The sequence below is a fragment of the Brassica oleracea genome, chromosome C7 (assembly GCF_000695525.1).
Source record: "Brassica oleracea var. oleracea cultivar TO1000 chromosome C7, BOL, whole genome shotgun sequence".
NCBI classification, from domain to species: domain Eukaryota; kingdom Viridiplantae; phylum Streptophyta; class Magnoliopsida; order Brassicales; family Brassicaceae; genus Brassica; species Brassica oleracea.
The window spans coordinates 37,764,327-37,787,521 of record NC_027754.1 but is presented as its reverse complement, the minus strand read 5'-3'; the positions used below and the strand labels follow the sequence as shown (position 1 = coordinate 37,787,521).

Sequence of the window (23,195 nt, the reverse complement as noted above, 5' to 3'; positions counted from 1 at the left end):
TAATCCTACTTAAAATTCACCTAAGCGGATCGCATAGACCGCATAACATCTATCTAAACCGTTATTATATGTCTCAAGTATATAAATCCACATTATAACATGAAACCAGTACATTTGATTGATTACCGTATAATGTATACGCACCATCTAATTAGATGCGTAAACTGCATTTTAGAACACTGATACCAAGTATAACGAATCACAGTTTTGAACCACAAACAAACAAAGATACGTCATGCATCAAGAATGAATTGAAAAACATCAAACAACAGGAGATCCAGACTTCATCTGCCAATCTCCAACAAGGCAACACTGAAAAGCACTGGTCCTTATCGTTGACAGCAGTTACTTCATGTTTTGACTCGTGAGGAAAAGATTTGTTGATATGCAAATACTGCGGTTGGATTTGTTTTCTTTAGACTTTTTACTAACATCACCAAGATTCCTTTGGACTCGTTTGCTTTGGTGTCTGCGGCTTATGAGGTGTGGAAGCGAATAATAATTCTCTCAACTGTCCTTCAGCACTGTGCACTGATGTTGCCTGCAAATACAGAGTTCACCAGAAAACATTAATCTTAGTGAAATTGTTATGTCAACTCACAGGCCTCATATTGTGTTACCATCGATGATCAGTAAACAGAGTTTGAGACTTACCCTTGTCAGGAATGCAAACCGTAATGTCTCAATTTGCATCCCGGAGCAAAGCCTGATGTCGAAACCAAGTGAATCTATACCGATGAGCTTCACTTCCTACATTGCCAAACATAATCTTGATCAATGCAACATATAGACCTTATAAACAACAACTTGATATTCAAGTTTCATTTTACCTCTGCTTGAATCCCGTTATGTCTCCAACATAGAGATTTGAGCGCTTCAGTTAGCATATTACCATCTTCTTCTAGACGTCTCACAATACCGTCTGATGCAAGAGCAATAGCATCGGGTTGTGCTTTTCTGACATCTCCCACTTCCACTTCAGTCTGTTCAAAAACAAAAATACACACAACCGAGCAAAAGCTTGAGCCTAGAGAAGAATCGACACAAGGAGAAAGGATAAAGAGTCTTTATCAACAAACCTGATGCCCCTGTGCTGTGATGAGCTGGATTTTATTCATCTCCAGCTTGTAATAAGATATAGCATTTCTCGAATTCTCAAGTTGCAATATCTTCTCACTTTCATCAATGTCTTCAACCTTCTCTTCTGATTTTTCTCCCTCCTTGTTTTTGTCACTACTTGTAGACTTGGGAGCAGAGATGTGTGAGTGATCTTTCACAAAGACACGGCTCAATAGCCCCTGGATAGCAAGGCCAGCTGATGGTTGCTCCATCCAGTTTAAAGGATCCTTTGACGCAACCTCGGCTATCCTCCTGGCAAAATACATAGGATGGCAAGTTCGCATCGTTTCCAAGTTTGCCCAGTCTCCAAGTGACTCATCAGAGTCTGAAACATAATCATCGTCTTCATCTTCATCTCCATCTTCTAGAACAGCAACCCATTCCTGAAGTCACCGTCACAATATCTAGTTTAAGTCTTCTAGAGATAAATGAGACAAAGATTAAATAAAATGTCCACAAACCTCATCATCTTTGTCTTCATCCGTCTTGTTTTCATCGTCTACTTCAGTTATACCATCTTCCATTTCTTCAATCTCAAAACCAATACCAGAGGGAGTACTCAGCTCCATGTCCTTGATCATCTCCATCGTATCAAAACCTACTATCACTTGCTGCAATTGCATAACCTAAACTTATTACACCTCTTATCTCCATGCATGAGTATCCAGGGGAAAAGAAGAAAGAAAGCAACCACATACCACATAGTTATTATCAGAGGTGACAACGGTTTGCATAATGTCCTCGTTTTCCTTAACTTGAAAGTATATATCTGCATTGCATAAGGGTCACATAACTCAATTCTAAATTGCTTGACAGTAATAAATAAGCCAAGTGAATAAAAATAGGAAGAAGAAAGGTTTGCTTACTTCCATGCTGATCTGTTACATAAGGAATATCAGGCCAGAGGATGTTCTCATGAAGTCCAATACCAAGTAAACCTGAAAGCATCAGAGTTCCTTTTTTGTTCACCTGAAAACAAGACACACTACGCAAAATTGTCACAAGGTCTGTATCAACAAAGTATTGTTAAAAGGGACCTAATCTTTGTTGGATGATTGAGAGATGTCATGTAATACCTCAATGATGGTTCTAGCGGTTTCAGCAGGTGGAAGCCTAGAATCACCAGGATTCTCTGGCAGATACGCTCTGATTTCTTCAGAAGGATGATAACTTGGCTTCTTTGGATCTGAAGCTGAACCTAAATACTCTGCAATGGCTTGAGTCCTACTCTTCCTCAGACACTTTCTAGTGAAATAGTCATTGTTACACTTGAGAATTCCACTCCTGGTAATATGCACACACAAGTCAATTAATAAGCGAGGATTCAGATATAACGAAAAGGGTACAAATGATAATTGAATATCAAATACAATACATATTAAGAAACTGAACTAGCATCTCAACCTTGTTTGAACACAGTAACTGGTAATGAAAAAAAAAAAGATTTTTAAGAATTTAGTATGAACAGAGTAAGTGGTAATGGAAAAAAAAGATTAAAAATCTAAACTTTTGTATGAACAGAGCAAGTGGTAATGAAAAAAATTATTAAAAATCTCATTTTTATTTGAAGACAGTAACTGGTAATGGAAAAGATATTTAAATCTCTAACTTTTTTTGAGCAGAGTAAATAGTAATGAAAGGAAGGCAATCCAATCCACAGTACCTAGGAGCAATAGGGTTGAGCCGGTGAGAATGAAAAGTTCGCCGAGGCGCAAAGCAGCTTCTTTCTTCCTCTGTGTTGGGTACATGACGATACTCTGCAAGAAGCCAAACACAAAGTAACTCTGTTGGATTCAACATATGAAGCAAAGCAAGTTTCCTTTACATGAGAGTATTGATAGAAGAGTCGAATTACCGAGGAGCGCCGTTGAAGAGAAGAGACGGACGGCCATGACTGAGTCGAGTCTCCTTAATCTTCAGGGAAGCTGCGAGTGGGGAAGGAATGCCATAGCTTTATCTCTCTCTCTCTCTCTCTCTCTCTGGTGATGACGTGTCAGATGGTCATTGGCTACTACTCGAGATTGAGTGTTAACAGGCGTTCACTAAGGTTATCCTTAGAAACGCTGCGTTTTTAGGTCTGGTTATGATTTATTTACATGGATAAAGCTCTTAATTGCCTAATGTTTAAAAAATTTGACTAGGTGTTTTCCTATAACACGGTATTGGAATTAGAAAATTCTAATTTAAAAAAAATACTGCATAAAATTTTTGATGAATTATTTTAGTAATAAAAATTAAATAATTATAAAAATAGAATTAAATAACATTTCAAAATTTTTAAAATATTATATATTTCTATATCTACTATTATATTATTTATTATTATATTAATAATGATTTATGAATTTTTACACATATTTTAAAAACTTACCAAAAATATTTATCAACGTTAAGTATAAATGTTTATGTCACAATAAACTTTTCAAAAATCTAATCATTTTTCTTTTAAAATCATTGTGGCGATGACATATAACAAAATTATTTCTCAAATAATTTTTAGAGGATTACCTTTATGTTCCTCCTATTTGCCTAACGTTTAAGGAGATACCGGAGAGTTTAGTGAATGTTTTTTTTTCTCATTTAAAGATTCGTTTTCAAATCTATATGGATTTGTTTTAAATATGGATTCCAAAATTAGATTACACTTACAAAACAAGAACATGCCATATTAATACTATAGGTTAGTGTCTGTACATCCATAACAAAAAATAAGCAATTTTTATTTATATAGTAACACCATTTTTGGATACAGAAAATAAAATATTTCTTTCTTTCATAGAAGTTTAGTTCTATAATTACAACAATAGATCAATTAAATAACTGGATCTCTGTTATTTGTTCTCCATATCGTCCTTATTGATTAAAGATTTTATCAAAACAACATAAACATTTAGGTTATAGTACAACAATCACATACACACATAAAATAAGATATCATATTTATATATATTAAGCACCGTAGTTGGCGTTGGTAACTCTGCAATCTCGGCGAATCTCTCCAGCTTTGCCGGTCAACACATTGATAGATCCCATCCTCGACATTGCCAAAGCAAAAGATTTTCTGAAATCTTCAAAACCTGCAGCGAACTCTTGAGTGATCTCCTTCGAGTCCTCGTTGTAGAGCAACTGTTGGTCCACGCCCAAGACAGCGTTATGAGACAGGACACGAGAGTAGTAAGAGCTGCTGAATCTGTTGCTCGAGCCTGAGTCTGGATTTAGGTAAACGAGTGGATCGGTTTGGCCCTTTTGTGTTCTTGGAGGACAAAGGTATCGAAGTTGTGACACCAATGTTGTGTTCATGGTCGGGTCTGGTTTTCCAGTGTTCTTGAAGTTGTACAACCTGTTCACTATGTGGCTGCAATGTGTCTTCCCCATCGAATGTGCTCCTGTGACCATTATTATCAATTATAAAATTAGAAGCCGTTGAAATTCATACATTTAGCGAATCTTATTTAGCTCCACTTTCTTATATAAAATTTTATAGTAGTTTGGTTTTGCATGGAATGAGAATTAGACAAATTAATACACATTTTATAAATTTAAAATATATTTAAATTTTCACGATATATTTGTAAATTACAAAGGTAAAAGAAGAGTGGCGTTACGTTTACAATTAACAAAACAAAATTACTTGAGATGCTTATGATTGTTCATTCATTTGAATAAATATTATACATTATATATAAACCTAACCTAATCGCAAACGTACGTAAAGATAAACCCGATGAGGTCTTAAAATATAACATAACTCTGCGATTACGTTTCCCTTGAAGAAATGATGAAAAGTTGCTTGGGTCTAAAGGGAAAAAAAAAGAAAGAGAAGAAGATAGTGTAAATTACCTAGAAGAGTAGTCATGTCCAAAACGTCAAGACCTTTGGAATTGAAGTATGCTAGTGACTCCTCGACTGAGATAGACGGTGACGGTAGATCCACAGCGTCTGCACTTAGTGCCCCACCGTCCCTTCTCCCCGTGAACACAGGATAAGATGGTGCTCCGGCCTAATCATCATTTCAACCAATCAAAACAAGATAATCAGTTAAACTAATTACAAAATCCACAATAATAGATCGACACTCTCACAGAACATGAGATCTCTTTAAGATAACATGCAAGTTTATCTATATATGTACCATGTGAACAGCATCTCTAGTGGCAAGATTCAGTATATCAGCGCAAGAAACAACACCAGGACAACGTGATTCAAGAACTTGTTTTATTTTATCGATTATCAAAAAACCTCCAAGTCCTCGATTTTGTGGAGCTGTCCTCTCTGAGTTTGGTCCTTGTAAAAGTACCGAAGCATCACATCCCTACATACATATTTTACATAGATTTAACACCATAGCCCATAGGTTATAAAAAAATGTAGGTAATTGTTGATGTTATAGCTAGTGAAAAGTAAAGGACGACGTTTTTACTTACATTAACCATACAATCCGAGTAAAGAAGACGAAGAAGCTTCGGAGCAATGGTAGTGTCATTCTTATAAAACTTTTCGACTTGGTGTCTAATATAAGCCTCTGCATCATCACAAGTGTTGGTAACTTTGTAATAATGCCAAACCAGCTTCACCGGAGGGTTCAATCCCGTCGCAGCCTTTACCGTAGCCGTTCCGGTTAAGCTTATGACTACGAGGGCCAATAGTGGGAAAATTTTCATAAACTGCCTCATTTTTATAAAAACGAAAAATAACTTCCACCACAAAAACCCTTTGTTCTTTTTGTTGTTTTCTTGATTACAAGATTAAAGTAGTTGATCTTATTTGTTTATAAGAAAAAGAAATTGAATGAGGAAAAATAAATGTAATGAATTAAGAGAGATATGGATTAGTGGTCGATGAGTGAGGGATATATAAGGTTTCACTAGGGTGGCACGTCCACGTGGGCGAACCGGTTATATCGTTGTATAAAATTGTTATAACGTTCTGACTTTGATAGTATTGATGTACAATACAAGGAAGCGTGTATGACAAACGTGGATTCACATGAAACGATGTTCTTCCACGTTCGAACTATGGTTAGTCTTTTCTTTTATTTTCTCGGCTAAGAAATCCTACTTTGGTTATACCTTCCAGATATGATGAACGTCTTTTATAATATCATAAACGACCATATACGTGCATGTCCTAGATAGTTACCATTACAGACTTCATATGATAATAAACGAAATTTCGAGAGTATTCAAAATTGTAGACCACAAAACTGCATATAGTAATCTGATTGGATCATAGTCACTAAATTCTAAGTAATCTTTTTTTTTTTGGTCAAAAAATTCTAAGTAATCTATTAATCATCATATCTTGTATTTTGAAAATTGCAATTAGCGTCTTTTCTGACTTGTGAGACAAACTGGTCGGCGAAGAATATTCATAATAAAACATTTCGCTTGCTTTTTGTAATGGATGTATAAATAAGCTTCCATATATATACAAGAAAACACAAACCTGATAACAAAATCTAGCTGTAATTACTGAACAACGTTACAAGCTAACACATTGCTGAAAACTTGTCCTTTCTTAAGCGTCTACTCGAAAACATGGTGTTGCAATTTCTCAGGAATGTATTTACACAGTTACTTCATGACCCAACTACGTTACTTTTATTTCGTAGTTTCCTATCAACATTGTTTGTTTTCTCCACTTTACAAATCAACATGGTTTAAAATATTAACTAACTTATATAATTGATAACCTGTTTTCTTTTATAAACCATTGTTTTCTCAAGTTGCGGTTTAGTCTGTTTCTTTTTTATTTTTTGTTTTATTTTTTTTTGAAAAATTTAATTTTTCTATTTGTATTTTTTTTTAATAATATTTGTGTTTAACATAATTTTGGTAACTATATTAAATATGTCAAGTTGCTTAACTATACACTTGTGCTATATGCTTTTCAGAAATTATTTTTAAACTTTATTCCTAAAGTTTACAACATATTATATTTTATTATTAGTTACTTAACATAATTAGTCAAGAATATTCGTAACCAAAAAATTCGACTCAGAATTGACCTGAAAATCAAAGTCTCATATTCTATTAGACCTTGTTTATATACTCGAACGTTTCTTAAAGTGTTATATCCAAAAACCAATACCAAAACCAACCCGCACCGAAATATTTTTAACGTTTCTTAAAGTGTTATATCCGAAAACCAATACCAAAACCAGCCCGCACCAAAATATTTTTAATATATTCTGTTAAATATATGTATACATTTGGTTAATATGGTCTTCACTAACTTTAAGTAAATCACATTTAATAAATATTTTTTAATCGAATAAAAAAACTGGTTAAACTAAACGAGTTTATATGAATATTTATTTCTATTAAAATCCACTTAAACCCCATTACCAAAAACACAATGGTGAACATAATAGTGGACACCTTTAATATATGGTTGAAGGTAAAAACACGGATGATTAAAAATTCATGTGGAAAGATCACAAAAGAAAAAATGATTCGTTGATAATACCAAACAGTTATTAAAAGGGAGTTGGGATTATACTTGTGGCCGTTATTTTTGGTAGTCCACTAAGGCAAAATTACTTGTAGATATACTTTTACGACTCAAAATAGTTACATATATACAAATTGTTTGGACATACCATTTGTCAACCGGTCATGATGCTAATTTAATAGATTAGATATATAAGATACCCAATAATAAGTATCTTAATAATAAAAAGAAAAAATAAAATTTGAAATCTTAAAAAAACAACTAAATAACTGAATTTTATTAAAATATAATATTATTGAATTTAGGAATCGGTCCAGTTGAGAAATTTTAGCAATGAAGGTTCTCTGTTAAACTATTAATTTATAAATGTTCTCATCCGAAAGAATGATATAAAATGAAATAGGATTTGACCGCCAGGTCCGTTTTGACCTGGTTAGATATTGCTAGAGGATGATTTATTAAAGAAGCTAGAGTATCTTTTGCCTTCGCTAAGCATGAGACTTCAATTTTTTTTAACATCTTACAAGTCACAACTGTCATTTCCTATCATTCTTTTGTTGCTATAGTTTCCATAGTCTTTTATGAAAAAATAAGTTATTACAAAGTCAATGCAAGTGGTCCAGTCAGACTTGTATCATCTGCTACATAGAATACGTTAGACCTTCAACAACATTTTTTTAACTTCCACCTGACTGGCACTTTAGTCATAACATCAACCTATTTCAATTAAGCAAAAACAAAGTAAAAACAAAGCAAAAGAAAAGCAATAAGAAAGCAAAAAATTGCTGAGTGGTTAGTCTTCAAAAAAAAGCGAGCAGATTCTTCTTCATCATCATCGCATAATATCTTGAAAAAGCATCTCAATTGGTTACTTGGGTCGTGAGCTTCAAAAATGTGTTGATGTGGCTTGTGAAAAGGCAGATTAACACTCAGATCCATGTTGACCAAATAGTCTGAGAAGAAACCTCTTGTGGAAGCTCAACTAATCTAGAAATTACTATTTCCATCACTGCAAAAAAAACAAAAATATTTGGATACAATATTCACTAGAGAGAACACCTACTAGAATCGCAATACAAATTGCTCCATCAAAAGTACAAACTTTGTTCATTGTCTCTAACGATTGGTATGCATACATTCAAAACATAAGTCTTGAACCATGATCAATAATGTATAAATAACCATCTATGTTATTGACAACCCATAAATAACATCTACCAATGACCAACAAAAACCGGCTACATGCCCTTTCTAACCATGAACATAAATAACCATCAAGTGATTACCTAAGAAAAAAGAAAGTAAAGATTACAGAAACTAAGGATAAAGACAATCTTGTAAACTTCTTCTACGACAATTCTATGAGACACTCTTCCATGCGTATACCTACATTTTCAATGTAATTTCCTCCTCTCACAATGCTGTCAACAATAACCTGCAGGTTATGCATTTCATCATCACACTAAAATAAAGCAATGTTACCGACGAACGCAGTAAGACCTTTGAACACTGCTTTCTTCAAGAACATTGTGAAGATGGTGAGTTGTTCAACGTAGTATAGTTCAACCTCCCATCCACAGTGCCTCATAAACTCCAGATCGGCACCTGCCTCGTTACAAATCTTATTGGCCATGTCTGCGGTTCAGGTCTTCAATTGCAATCTCTACTTATATCTTATGTTCATTTTGTATCCTCTGACTTTTTAAAACGAGATTAGTTTAATGTAATATATAATGAAGATAATAGTCGCAAAAAAAAAAGTTACCACATCTTTATGGGACTTCGATTTATTTAACCATTTACAAGTCACCAGTATCCTTTCTTATCACTTTTTGGCACAATATTCCTTACCATTTATTAGTCTTTGATGAACCCAATAAGGCAATACACTATTAAAAAGTCAAGGTAAGATAATCCAAACTCCAATCTATATTTATATCAGGTGCTACATATATAGTATATATATTAGACCATTAACAACGTCTTTAACTCCACCCTACTAGTAATCAAGTCATAACATCATTTTATTTTAACAAACACAAAACGAACAAAAAAAAATGCCGAAGAGAGTGAAGATTACATTTTAGTTAGCCAACAGAAAAAAGAGAAATAATCTCAAACTACAAAACGCCAAAAAAGAACTACCTAGGAGACATGGAAGAGTAACTACAAGTAGCATGAGACCGAGAGGAAGAAAGGTAACTCTTGAGAGCATGTTTATTGCAGGTCTCTTAGGTTGAATCTCTTAGGGTAATATAAGATACAGTCTCTTAGCTTTTAACTAAAAAAGCTAAGAGACCGTATCTTATATTATCTTAAGAGACCCAACCTAAGACACTTTCGATAAATGCTCTGAGAGGTTGTCATGGTATTAACAGTGAAGGAACTAAGCTGGTTATTAACCTCTCTCCTCAACGCTCTATACACATCCTCCAGTCCTTCATCAATAAGTTCTAAAAGTGTCTCCGGCATTGGAGGCAGATTAATCTCGTCTGAAGAATCTTCTATTGGAAGCTTCACCACTTCTCCCATTGATGGCCTCATTGATACATCGTCTTGTATGCACCAATAAGCCACTTTAAGGGCTTTTACTACTTCATCTTCCTCTGCTACTCCTTGTAGCCTTCTATCCACAGCCTTCAAGGCCGTCCCATTCGTTAGTTCCTATACATTTTTACTCAATGTTTAACAATACGTTCAATTGCATTAACCATATGTTCAAGTGCAATAAGCATTTTTACTCAATGTTTAACAATACGTCTTCTATGCACCAATCGTAATGCATTAACCATACGTTCAAGTGCAGTCTAGACGCATAACAAAGATTTACAAACATATTATGATGCTATTTAGCAAAAAAAAAGAGCATATTATGATGTTACCTTGTAAGCCCATCCAGGGTAAAAGAAATCTTCAGCGTTGAAGGACACATCAAGATTTCTCCTACCACCAACAATCTCAAGAAGAAGCATTCCATAGCTATACACATCAGCCTTCACTGTGATCGGCCGGTTACTCACCCACTCCGGAGCTAGATACCCTCTCGTCCCTCTAATCATTGTTACCCCCTGAGAATGCTCTCTCCCATCATCTTAGCCAACCCAAAATCTGATATTTTAGGACAGAAGTTTTCATCCAACAAGATGTTCTCGGGTTTAATGTCGCAATGAATAATCCTGTTTCTACACTGTTCATGAAAATAAGATATCTCCTGCGCAGTTGCCACAGCTATCTCGAAACGTGTGCCCCAATCAAGCTGCCTGCCCGTCCGGTCTGAAGAGAATATCCATTTGTCTAACGACCCATTTATCATGAACTCATAAACTAGAAGCCTGTAATGTCCCAAAATAATATATTCTCCTCAAATTTTTTTTCTTTAAAACAGAGCAAATTATAATGTAAAAAGTCTTTTTAAGGTTAATGTTTTTATCTTACCGGTGTGAGTCTTCGGAGCAGTAACCACACAAACGAACTAGGTTCCTGTGATGCATGGAACCAATGGTATTGACTTCGGTGATAAACTCTCGCTCTCCATGAGAAAACTCTCTATCTAATCTCTTCACTGCAACCAGCGTTTCACCCGCTACTCGTCCTTTGTAAACTGTCCCAAATCTACCTGCCATCATAAAAACATAGTAAGATTTAAAACGGTCCTTACTATATATAGAAAGACTTGTTATAAAATTAGAAAATGCAGATTCTTGATTCAGACCTGATCCAAGAAGTTGGGAGAAATTATTTGTAGCGTTCTGATGATCACGGTAAGAAAAACTCACAGGAGAGTCACAAAGGATGAGTGAGTTCTTTGCGGCTCTAGTTAGTGTTCTCTTTCTATCTACGTTGTAGTATAACAACATACCAAGTAGTGCCACAAGCACAAACATCCCCACAACTATAGTTATCACAAGAACCTTCTGTCTTAACCTGGCTTTTATGCAATTTAGAATCCGTATCATATTATTGAAAGGATAAGACGCATTAGCACTATCTTTAAACCCGCCAAAGTTCAGGCTCTTTAGAATCCAACAATAGTGTCTCATCATCTAAACCGAAGAAACACATTTGCAATCAGATAAATACATCAAACCGCATTTACTCACGATACCGATATCACTGTGATTGGCGATAACAGAACGTTCTGAGAAATAGTAGTTAGTCTCTTGGACCGTTGAGATCTTGAAGGTACCGTTACGGTTGATGTTTCTCTCACATTCTTGGACCAGAGATGAGTTGTCTGAACAGAGTTTATTGTTTTCTTGATCAGGAAGCTTAACTGAACCGGGCAAACATAAACAGTCAGCGTTTTTCTTGGTACGGTCCAAGTTGCATACTCCGTTACCGCATATCCCAGCTATGTCACATGGGTTTGATACAGCAGCCCATTCAGGTACCCATTGGCTTGAACCGTTCATGTCGTTGTCCCATCGGTACAACCGGAGATTACCGTTGTTCTCTAATACCAATCTCCGCAGAATTCAGGTTTTCATTAACCGGGAGTTACTACTATTGTTATAGTTCCTGTTTTCGTCTGCTAGATTCTTGTAGACATAAAAATCTTAATTTTATGATTTATGTAAAATTCAAGAATATTTTTATGGAAACGTACCTTTTTAATTCATCTAAAATTATTAAAACATTATTAAAAGTTAAATAATTGTTTTAAACTACATAAAAAAACTACATAGTTAATATACTCCTTCCAGAACTTTTGAAACTTTTAAACAAACATGATTGCGTAAAAATTAGTTTAAAGGATTTTTAATTTGTAAGTATCTAGAACTAGTCAATTTGCCCCTTAAACAACCCGTATGAGTTCCAAGAAAATTACATATTTTTTATATTACATATTTTTTAAGAGAGGTAAATATAAAATTCTGAAAATCCATTATTCAAAAATATAACGAGATTATGTAGGTAATGCTATAAATAATCGTGAGAGTTATACAATAAGGATTAAAATATAAATTTGACAACGTTTATATTACAGTAGACACTCTATAAATTAATACTCTATAAAATATAAACCGAGTTAGGCTGGTTCTAAATATCACAAAAATCAATAAAATAATAATATTTTAGAAGATTTTATGTAAATATATGATCCCGTTAAAATTATAAATTAATAAACTTTGTATATATACATTTTATATAAGTACAAACAAACAATTGTATTATTGCTTTATTTCACAATAGAACTATCTCTATATTTTCTTAACATTTCAATATATTTTGCTAATATTTATTAAAATTATATCTAAACCACATTTAAACTTTATAAAATATACTTTATATGCACCAAATAATACAATAAAAAAATAACGTGAAAGTCGAATTTCAAAAATATAATTTATGTATATACGGTAAAATATATTATTCTATTTATTTTATAAAAAAAATATATTCTAAAAAAAATTAATAACTTTATAAATTAATAAAATATTATAGTTCTAACATTATTAATTTATAGAGTTATTAATTTACAAAAACAAATCCTTAGAAAAACATTGGAATTGCCAAAAACCTTTTGATTTTAACCAAACAAATCCACAACAATTTTAGGCATGTACCTCATTGGAAATGTGTATTCGTGGTCGATGGGTATGAGGTGAGCTATGCATGTCTTCTTCTTTGAGAATAATGTTTTCGTTGTTGCAGTCCATGTTTCCAAATTTAATGTCGAGTAATGGAATCCTCTGGATTTCATTGGTGCTTATAGGCCAATCAGAATCACGATGAATCAGATAAGCATCTTCCAAGAATTCAACCAAGATTCTCATCATCATTTCGTTGTTGCATCTCAATCAATTACTTGAGTTATAAACCTCAAAAATGTGTTGATGTGGCATGTGAAAATGCAACTTTACACTCAAATTCAAGGTGTCCAAGCAATTTATCTTCTTACACGAAAACTCTTGTGGAAGCTCAACTTGTCTAGGAAATACTACTTCCATCTCTGCAAAATAAAAACAAACATATTTAGTTAGGAATCCAATAAAGTACATGACTATCATGTTAGAGTGCAAGTTAAACATAGATTACTAAGAACACTGGTAGAAATAAGGACGCAAAAATAAATGGTAATTAATGATTCACTAGAGAGAACACCTACTAGAAATCGCAATACAAATGGCTCCATTAAAAGTACAAACTTTGTTCATTGCCTCTAATGATTGGTATGCATACATTCAAAACCTATGTGTTGAACCATAATCAATAACATATAAATAACCATCTATGTTATTGAAAACCCATAAATAACATCTACTAGTACCCTACAAAAACCGGCTACATGCCATCTCTAACCACGAACATAAATAACCATCAAGTGTATGTGTTTAGAACATAACTGTAGAAATAGATGGTATGTGTTTAGATTATGGTTCAAGACAATCTATCATCTATGTTATCCAAGAACATAATAACCATCTATGTTATTTTTCATGAACATAGTCATTAAACAACTACAAAAATAATGGTATGTGTTTCGATGGATTGCCGATGTCTTGAGACATGTATGGATAAGGCATTATCCATCTCTGTGAAAAACCGGCTTTATAGGCCAAAATCTGATGAAGCCCAATGGAAAATAACGCTGCTAAAGGCTAAACCTTTACGAATACCCAATAAGAGAGACAACTATAAAATATTCTCACGATTTGGTTGTCATTCAACTCCGATTAAGATTCGATTTCGAGAAACATTCAAAGTCATGCTAATCCTAAAGACCCATAAACCTCATTTAAAGAGAGAAAGAGTAAAGAACAAGAACAGTACCGTAGTTTTGCGACTGATTTTTCTCCGAGAGACCCAAAGGCCAGCAAAACCTCTGACTGATTTTGCATAACCTTTTTATCTTTATAGTTATTTTATAATTTTCAAATTTTGTGATTACACATATACAAAAAGTAACAAATACAATGGCAAACAAGTTATCACAAAGTTCTCTTCCTTATATCTTATGTTAGTTTTGTATCCTGAGTTTGTAAAACGAGTTTAGTCTAATGTAATATATTATGTAGATATTCGTGGCAAAAAAAATTACAACAGCTTTCTGGGACTTCGATTTATCTAACCATTTTTTTAACGTCTGAATTAATATTAATCAAAAGAGGTGAACACCCCAAAACAAAAGAAAACGTCTTATGACACAAGGCACTAGTATTTGAAAATAAAGCGACAACACTCTAAACTATTTACAAGTCACCAATATCCTTTCTTATCACTTTTTGCCCCAATATTCTTTATCGTTTACTCCATCCGTTTCATTTTAGTTGTCGTTCTAGATTTATGTACACAGGTTAATAAAACATATGATTTGTATATTTTCAAAATAAAAACACAATTACCTATACACCTAATTATATTTCAACTAATAGAAAATAGAAAAAAGAAAAAAAGAATCTTGTTAATAAATTTTGCATTAAAATTCTAAAATGACACTTATTTTGAAACAAATATTTTACTTTACAACAACAATTAAATTGAAACAGGGAAGTATTAATCTGATAAACCCAATAAGGTAATAAACTATTAAAAAGTCAAGGTAAGATGATCCAAAATACCATCCATAATTATATCAGGTGCTACAGAGAATATGTTACCATTAACAACATCTTTTAACTCCCACCTGGCCTGACTAGTAATCTAGTCATAACATCATTGTATTAATTTTAATTAAACAAACACAACATAGAAAAAAATAGTGAAGATTACATTTTGATTAGCTAACCGAAAAAGAGAAATAATCTCAAACTACAAAACGCCAAAAAAGAACTACCTGGGAGACATGGAAGAGTAACTACAGGTAGCATGAGACCGAGAGGAAGAAAGATAACTCTGAGAGGTTGTCATGGTATTAACAGTGAAAGAGCTAAGCTGGTTATTAACCTCTCTCCTCAACGCTCTATACACATCCTCCAGTCCTTCATCGATAAGTTCTAAAATCGTTTGCGGCATTGGAGGCAGATTTATCTCGTCTGAAGATCCTTCTAGAAGCTTCACCACTTCTCCCATTGACGGCCTCATTGATATGTCATCTTGTATGCACCAAAACGCCACTTTAAGAGCTTTCACCACTTCCTCTTCCTCTGCTACTCCTTGTAGCCTTCTATCCACAACTTTCAGGGCCGTCCCGTTCGTTAGTTCCTATACATTATTAATCAATTTGTTAAAAATCGTTAGGCATTTTTTCAAAAAAAAAAATCGTTAGGCATTAGTCATACGTTCAAATGCAGTCTAAATGCTAGACAAACTATCCAAACACGCCAATCTATTTTTAGACATTTTTATATGCAAAACAAAAATTTATTAACATATTATGATACATTTTTACATGCATAACAAAGATTTATAAAGATATTACGATGTTACCTTGTAAGCCCATCCAGGGTAAAAGAAATCTTCAGCGTTGAAGGACACATCAAGATTTCTCCTACCACCAACAATCTCAAGAAGAAGCATTCCATAGCTATACACATCAGCCTTCACTGTGATCGGCCGGTTACTCACCCACTCCGGAGCTAGATACCCTCTCGTCCCTCTAATCATTGTTACCACCTGAGAATGCTCTCTCCCCATCATCTTAGCCAGCCCAAAATCCGATATCTTAGGACAAAAATTTTCATCCAACAAGATGTTCTCGGGTTTAATGTCACAATGAATAATTCTGTTTCTACACTGTTCATGAAAATAAGATATCCCCTGCGCAGTTGCCACAGCAATCTCAAAACGTGTGCGCCAATCAAGCAGCCTGCCCGTCCGGTCTGAAGAGAATATCCATTTGTCTAACGACCCATTTATCATGAACTCATAAACTAGAAGCCTGTAATGTCCAAAAATAATATATTCTCCTCAAATCTTTTTTCTTTAAAACAGAGCAAATTATATTGTAAAAAGTCTTTTTAAGGTTAATGTTTTTATCTTACCGGTGTGAGTCTTCGGAGCAGTAACCACACAAACGAACTAGGTTCATGTGATGCATGGAACCAATGGTATTGACTTCGGTGATAAACTCTCGCTCTCCATGAGATAATACTCTATCTAATCTCTTCACTGCAACCAGCGTTTCACCCGCTACACTTCCTTTGTATACTGTCCCAAATCCACCTGCCATCATAAAAACATAGTAAATAAGATTTAAAACAGCTCTTACTATATATAGAAAGACTTGTTATAAAAGTCAAATGAAGATTCTTTATTCAGACCTGATCCAAGAAGTTGGGAGAAATTATTTGTAGCGTTCTGAAGATCACGATAAGTAAAACTCACAGGAGAGTCACAAAGGATAAGCGAGTTCTTTACGGCTCTCTTTAGTGTTCTCTTCCTATCTACATTGTAGTATAACAACATCCCAAGTAGTGCCACAAGCACAAGCATCCCAACAACTATAGGAATCACAAGAACCTTCTGTCTTAACCCATGGCTTTTATTCGATTTAGAATCCTTATCATCATGATTATTGAAAGGATAAGACTCATTAGCTCTAGTCTTGACGAAAAGTGTTGAGCCAGGATCTTTAAACCCGCCAAAGTTGAGGCCCTTTAGAATCCAACAATAAGGCTTCTCATCATCTAAACCGTAAACCGAAGCAACACATTTGCAATCAGACAAACACATCGAACCGCATTTACTCACGTTACCGATATCGCTGTAGTTAGCGATAACAGAACGTTCCGAGAAATAGTAGTTAGTCTCTTGGACCGTCGAGATCTTGAAGGTACCGTTACGTTTGATGTTTCTCTCACATTCTTGGACCAGAGATGAGTTGTCTGAACAGAGTTTATTCTTTTCTTGATCAGGAAGCTTAACCGAACCGGGCAGACATAAACAGTCGGCGTTTTTCTTGGTCCGGTCCAAGTTGCATACTCCGTTACCGCATATCCCAGCTATGTCACAGGGGTTTGATACAGCCGCCCATTCAGGTACCCATTGGCTTGAACCGTTCATGTCGTTGTCCCATCGGTACAACCGGAGGTTACCGTTGTTCTCTAATACCAATCTCCGCAGAATCCGGTTTTTCGTTAACCGGGGATTACTAGTACTATTATAGCTCCGGTTTTCGTCTACTGGATTCTTGTAGACATACACTGCTCCTGTAGAGGATTCTCCGTAAACGATTTTAAAGCTTCCAGTATCGTCAAGAACAGCGGTAACATCTCCAGTCACATTGGAAATCTCAGGTCCGGACCAGTATGAGTAGTTTGCGTGAGGGTCAAGATTGATGTTGTAGGTTAGACCTAGGCTAAGCGAAGTGTGTTGTTGAAGCATCTTCAGTGAGTAATGGCCATGACGAGACGGTGAAGGGTTAGAGGTTAGTTGTAGAGAAACGGTTAAGGGTTGGTTTGGGAGGAGAGTGTCGGCAGGTTGTGAAAAGCTCTGCCAAATGGCTGGAGAGGTGGTAACTTGGGTCCCAAGGAGGAGGAAGTTTCCGGATTCAGACATGACCGCTGATTCCACGCCGTGGTTTGAGGTGTTTGAGGCCCATATGGTGGTGGTTTGGTCGGAGAGTACAAGGTTTCCGGTTGCTTCTAGCTCCAAGACTGCTTCTTTTGTGACTGGGGAGTTTCTATATTTTAGATATTGGATTTTTTGAGTGAAAATAATGTGGAAAATTTCTTATCATAGACAAATCTACCGCTGGTACTGAATAAATTAGTTTTAACGTTGTATATAATACTTGATTTAATAAAAAGTCAGAGGATTATGTGTACCTATTGGGAGACCAAACGATGGTTGGATCACCGGGAAGTTGTGCGAACCAAATGCTCAGTAAGAACTGGTCGGTTGGTTTAAACCGAGTAAACCCGATTGCAAAAGTACCATTTGCGGAAACCCATACCCGGTTCGGTTCACTAGCTAATAACTTTGAACCCAAACTGATGTTCGGTTCAGAAGCCAAGCCAACTTGAACCGAGCTAACCAAGAACAAGCAGAAGAACGAGAACGAGAGACAAAAATAAGGAGAACTAAAATGAAATGAAGACATAGTAGAATCTTGTAACAAGAGAGGAAGAGACTAAAAATCGTTATAACAAGTGCTTTTGTATTGTTTATATATCGCATATTAATGGTTTGAACGCATTAGAGAGATGGTTCGGTGGGAGAACTCTGACGAAGGTGGTTGTGGCACGTGTCTTTACGGGTGACCTAAATTTTGACAAAGCTCATCGTTTTCTTAAATGGTCGGTTTTAAATAATTGACAATGTTGGATTTTTGGATTTGGCGGCAACCTGTTTTGTGCCTTTTAAATAATTGACACTATATTATGAAAATTTAAGAATTTTTTACATCTAGAAATACTTTCTCACATTTCAATTACAGTACAAGACACTTATCACTTGAGACACATTTTCATTTATCAAAAAGACTCTTATGACTCTAAATTAAAGAAAATCTTTCTCCTCTTTTTATTTCATATTATCATTTTTCTTTTTCTACTTTATGTTTTCATTTACTTTTATTTCAAGTTTTAAAATATATTAAATAAAAATAATTATCATAATAAACTATATATAAATTTATCTATCTTTTAAGATCTATTTTCATATATATATTATATATATATTAATGTGTAAACAAAACTAAATGTGGACGTGAACACCAAAGCGTGGATAACATAATTATAAATTAGTTGTGGACATAGATATCTTAACAGAACTATAAATTAGTTAAAAACTAGTTGTGGACATGGACAATATTCCTTCAAGTCCATTCATCATCTCGGGATCTAAATTCATCTCCAATCAAATTTGCATTCATCCGCATCATGATGAAGCGAAGATCCCTTAGATCGAAAATCTCTGACATGCAAGATATATTACTCTCCAACAGAAGGTAAGCGCTTCTTCGATTTTTTTCTCCAACTCAAAATTTAAATAGTAATGGAAAATAGGTGTATCCATAATTTAATAATAATTAATGTTTTATAACATTTTTTTTATAATTTGTGACAATGTGTTCGTGGAAGTGAAGATTATCCAGTGTCGCATAAATCAGCAAAAAGTAAACCATTTTATATATGATGGAAACTGAATAAACGGACTAGTGCAATGCATATTAAACCCTCAAATTTAAAACTAACAAAACAGAAATTGAATTGTATATTCGCCTCAGTTTACAAAAAAAAAAAAAAAAACTTGAATTGTATATTCTTTCGATCTAATTTTTATGTATATACTAGTGGTATTCCGGCGCTACGCGCCGAGTTTGTATATTTTATTCTTACATAAATTTAAAATTTATTTTATGGTCTTAGTAAAGAAAATATGGTAAAAGAAAATGATATTTTTTTCTGATCCATTTGATACTGTGTATTACTTTATTTTGAAGTTGCTTAGTTCAAAGTGGAATAACATAAGTGGTTGTAACTAATTGATTCAATAAAAGTAGAATAAAAAGCCGATAGTCGTAACAAATTTAAATTAGTTGAAATTTAAACATAAAGTAAAATTGATGTTTTCTTTAGAGAACATATTGAGTTATATTGTTAAATATCATGTGAACAATATATAGAAGGAACTTAAATGTGTGTAATGAAGTTTTGTTCTTATATGTTTTTTATTTGCTTTTTGGTAATAAACTAATTATGGCAATGGAACATATTAGGAAATGAGGAAAAACATTTCTATATTTTTTAAAAAAAATTAAAATGAAAATCAAAAACAACATTATGCAAATGAAACTGAGAATTGGAACATTTCTCCCCCAACCGCTACAAATCTCAAATAAAAAAATAAAAACAAAATTTATTTAGTTTATTTCTAGCTTAACTGTTCTATTTAGGCATAAATTCATTTTTGTACGAAAAACATATATAGAAATTGATTCAGTGATCTGAAACTTGTTGGGTAATCATTGACTGGAAAAGACACCTGATTCACTTTTAGGGTCGGTATAAGAAACACTCCACAAGAGAACTAAGATGGTTCATTTCCATTGAGGCCATCTATCTGAGTGTCATAGTCTTGATCGAGCCATTGGTTGAGTCATGCCACACCAACTCTAGCTATTCACACACGCAAAATACTGTAAATTTTAAAATCCCCAAATTTAAACCACTTAACAAACAAAGGTTCAGAGTAACTCATACACACCTATTCTATGATCACGTTATCACCTTCTTTAAAGCCACATTCTTCAGTGATTTGTTCACACCACAAGCATCAACCATGTGCTGGAACCTTTTCTATGAATTCATGAATCTGACAAACAAAATTTGCGTTGACACTGGTTAGTGACAAACGAACCACAACAGTCTGAGGAAAACGAAAAGCAAAAAAAAAAGAAGAAAGTAGAGAAAATACCTTTGATTCGAATTTTGGACTCGAGGAAACCCCTCCAGAAATACCGCTGTGGTTATACACCACATCGGACACAAAGTGTCAATGCAAATGTCTATGACCACAAAAATTATAACAAAGAGACGGAAAGAAAAGATCTGATTTTTATTGATCACACTTACGATGGCTTAGATTCACCAGACATGTCTATGACCATGATGATAATCATTTATAAAAACTGGCTAAAGAAACTGAGAGATAAGAGCAAATACTTCAAGGTGAAACTACCATGTTCCATTGGAGTTGGGCAATACTCGAAATCACTGTGCTTGGTAATCCTTCGACATGCACCGGCTTTAGTCTCTCGGTTATAAGCTGGAAAGCAGATAGAGAAAAAAAAAGAAGAAAAGGATTTACAATCACTAAAATATTATTCACACTTTCCTATTCTTTCTGCACTATTCAACATTTTACTTGCCCAATCAACCATGTAAAAAAGAGATGGTTTCGTTGATACGAAAACATAAAGAGAAAGTCTGTAATTTCTAGCAGACGTACCGATCATAACGATATCAAAGTCAGATATGTAATCACTTATTGACTGAAGGAGGGAAGCACCTATAGCTTCAGCTAAGTCCGTCTAACTAATCTGCACAACAGAAGTGCAAAACAAAAACTTTAGGCAACACTCATCTATATTTGAAACCCACAACTGATCATGAAGAAAAAGAAACAATATAAGCACGCACCAAGAAACATAGTACCCTCATAAGAGCCGAGCTTGAGCTTGCCATGATTTTCTGGCTGTAAAGAAAACATTAGAAATTCATCCAAAACTTTATACTGAATGAGTGCTAAAAAGATACGAAAAATACCAGAATAGAAATTGAGAGACACAAATCAGAGAGTGGATATAACAAAGACTACATACCTCTCTGAGAGTACTGATTGCTCTCTGTCACATCAAATGAACTCAGCTCATCACTACCTCCCTCTCGCGTTGGAACGTGTTCAACGCGGTGGACGCTAATCGATCACTGGATCATCGTAGACCGCATCCTTTAAAAAAAAGAAGATATTATAAACACAGTTATCGATTACAATAAGAGAAAGTAACAAAAGATTAAGTGACTTCTCGTTCTATGAGAGAAAGAATATGACGTTGGAAGCAAAACTCCAATGATTTTAAGAACAAATGTTTCCAAAGAGGCAATTTACCTTCTCATCTGCCAGAACTATATCGATCCCCATAAAATTTCCACCTTTCTTGGAATTCCTAACTTCCCAGAAACAGAGGAGAAGGGAGACGTTACAGTGAGTTGTGCTGTGGAGGAGAAGGGAGACGTTACGGTGAGTTGTGCTGTTCATCGCTGGAAGATGGTGTATTTGTACTCGTTGCTTCATAACCTGATCTCGTGGTGGAAATCTTTTTATTGTTGGTAATCTGTGTTGGATCCCTAGGAGAATCTTCTTTCGCAGCAGAACTACATATTTCATAGAATGGTTTCTCTTCTTCCCGCAGTATGTACAGTCTCAGAAGAATGTAATGGCGAGGTGATGCTGGCTATTTTCTTCAACCTTTGGATACGGTATAATCAATGGTGAAATGTTGGTGTACTAAAGTTGTCCACGCATTGTATGAACTCGTGAGGCTCTCATCGTTAGATGTTGAGGTGATTCCACCTCCTCAGAAATTTTCATGCTCTATTGGAGCTTGATTCGAGTGATGCAATGCAAATACTATGAGCTTGTTTCCAGTGTGTGCTGCTCATACTCTCTGTAGACGTTTAAAGCTGAATTATTTTCCTTGACATAGGTATATGTCTCTGGACTCCTGGAGGCCGCTTGTCTAGTTGTTGGTAAGTCTGGACCAAAGTCCAAAGAGTCAAACTTATTAATTCTTCTTGTAGCAGTGAACTCTTTGGAGTTTGAAATCTGTGGACTTGGTCGTCGTACTCTCGTTTGCCTTCTTCCGTGGGCTTGAATGAAGTTCAAAGTCGCCTAACCTGCTTGCAGAAAAGCATATTGCTAAGTTACTTCATATTAACATAGATATGATTTCATTTTAGTGGATACGTACGCATCAAAATCATAAAAAAAAAGGCAAACAAATTATTTTCTGTTTTAGACTTCCACACTATACCTTTCTTTCGTCTTTGTGGTTTTCTTGACTGGGCTTGAGAAATCAAAGTCCGATATGTCCATTTTAAATGATGATAATTTGCCAAAAACTCCACCCAAGTCGAAACCCATATCCCTGAGAAGGAGACAGAAAAACGTAACTATGTGAGACAGTGTGCCTTGTTGTCAAACAAGGCTATCTTACAGAAGTAATCCATAGTATT

General features: G+C 34.6%; 3 protein-coding genes, 2 long non-coding RNA genes and 1 pseudogene across 6 annotated transcripts in view; all 6 read right to left on the bottom strand.

Moving 5' to 3' along the window:
* Positions 1-78: 78 nt before the first annotated feature.
* Positions 79-3,086, bottom strand: LOC106307122 (uncharacterized protein At3g49140). The gene is made up of 10 exons (XM_013743996.1): positions 2,975-3,086; positions 2,783-2,876; positions 2,196-2,403; positions 1,986-2,088; positions 1,818-1,888; positions 1,581-1,730; positions 1,080-1,502; positions 831-983; positions 655-750; positions 79-541 (listed from the first exon to the last, which is right to left on the bottom strand). The coding sequence occupies exons 1-10, from the start codon at positions 3,009-3,011 to the stop codon at positions 434-436; spliced, it is 1,443 nt and encodes a 480-aa protein (XP_013599450.1). The 5' UTR covers positions 3,012-3,086; the 3' UTR covers positions 79-433.
* Positions 3,087-3,965: 879 nt separating this feature from the next.
* LOC106305198 (probable peroxidase 61) lies at positions 3,966-5,912 on the bottom strand. Its single transcript, XM_013741569.1, has 4 exons — positions 5,544-5,912; positions 5,252-5,431; positions 4,960-5,119; positions 3,966-4,505 (listed from the first exon to the last, which is right to left on the bottom strand). The coding sequence occupies exons 1-4, from the start codon at positions 5,790-5,792 to the stop codon at positions 4,069-4,071; spliced, it is 1,026 nt and encodes a 341-aa protein (XP_013597023.1). The 5' UTR covers positions 5,793-5,912; the 3' UTR covers positions 3,966-4,068.
* A 3,801-nt stretch (positions 5,913-9,713) lies between these two features.
* LOC106303241 lies at positions 9,714-13,523 on the bottom strand (annotated as a pseudogene).
* A 1,639-nt stretch (positions 13,524-15,162) lies between these two features.
* On the bottom strand, positions 15,163-18,562 carry LOC106304318 (G-type lectin S-receptor-like serine/threonine-protein kinase At5g24080). Of its 2 annotated transcripts, none has more exons than XM_013740726.1 (5): positions 18,282-18,562; positions 16,776-18,136; positions 16,497-16,677; positions 15,943-16,393; positions 15,163-15,717 (listed from the first exon to the last, which is right to left on the bottom strand). In XM_013740726.1, exons 1-5 carry the CDS (start codon positions 18,554-18,556, stop codon positions 15,346-15,348), a joined length of 2,640 nt encoding a protein of 879 aa, XP_013596180.1. In that variant the 5' UTR covers positions 18,557-18,562; the 3' UTR covers positions 15,163-15,345. The 2 variants fall into 2 exon arrangements, with proteins under 2 accessions (XP_013596180.1, XP_013596181.1); XM_013740727.1 differs by having other exon boundaries at positions 15,167-15,717; positions 16,776-18,125; positions 18,282-18,471.
* A 1,779-nt stretch (positions 18,563-20,341) lies between these two features.
* LOC106302221 lies at positions 20,342-21,095 on the bottom strand. Its single transcript, XR_001262396.1, has 3 exons — positions 20,875-21,095; positions 20,665-20,772; positions 20,342-20,576 (listed from the first exon to the last, which is right to left on the bottom strand). It is a non-coding gene; the product is annotated as an uncharacterized LOC106302221 (long non-coding RNA).
* LOC106302220 overlaps positions 21,095-23,195 on the bottom strand; it is a 2,834-nt gene continuing 733 nt past the window's right edge. Inside the window, exons 3-8 of the long non-coding RNA XR_001262395.1 lie at positions 22,994-23,107; positions 22,069-22,856; positions 21,782-21,909; positions 21,600-21,654; positions 21,409-21,499; positions 21,095-21,225 (exon numbers count right to left, since the gene is read on the bottom strand). This is a non-coding gene — a long non-coding RNA (uncharacterized LOC106302220). The remainder of the gene's footprint in view (positions 21,226-21,408; positions 21,500-21,599; positions 21,655-21,781; positions 21,910-22,068; positions 22,857-22,993; positions 23,108-23,195) is intronic.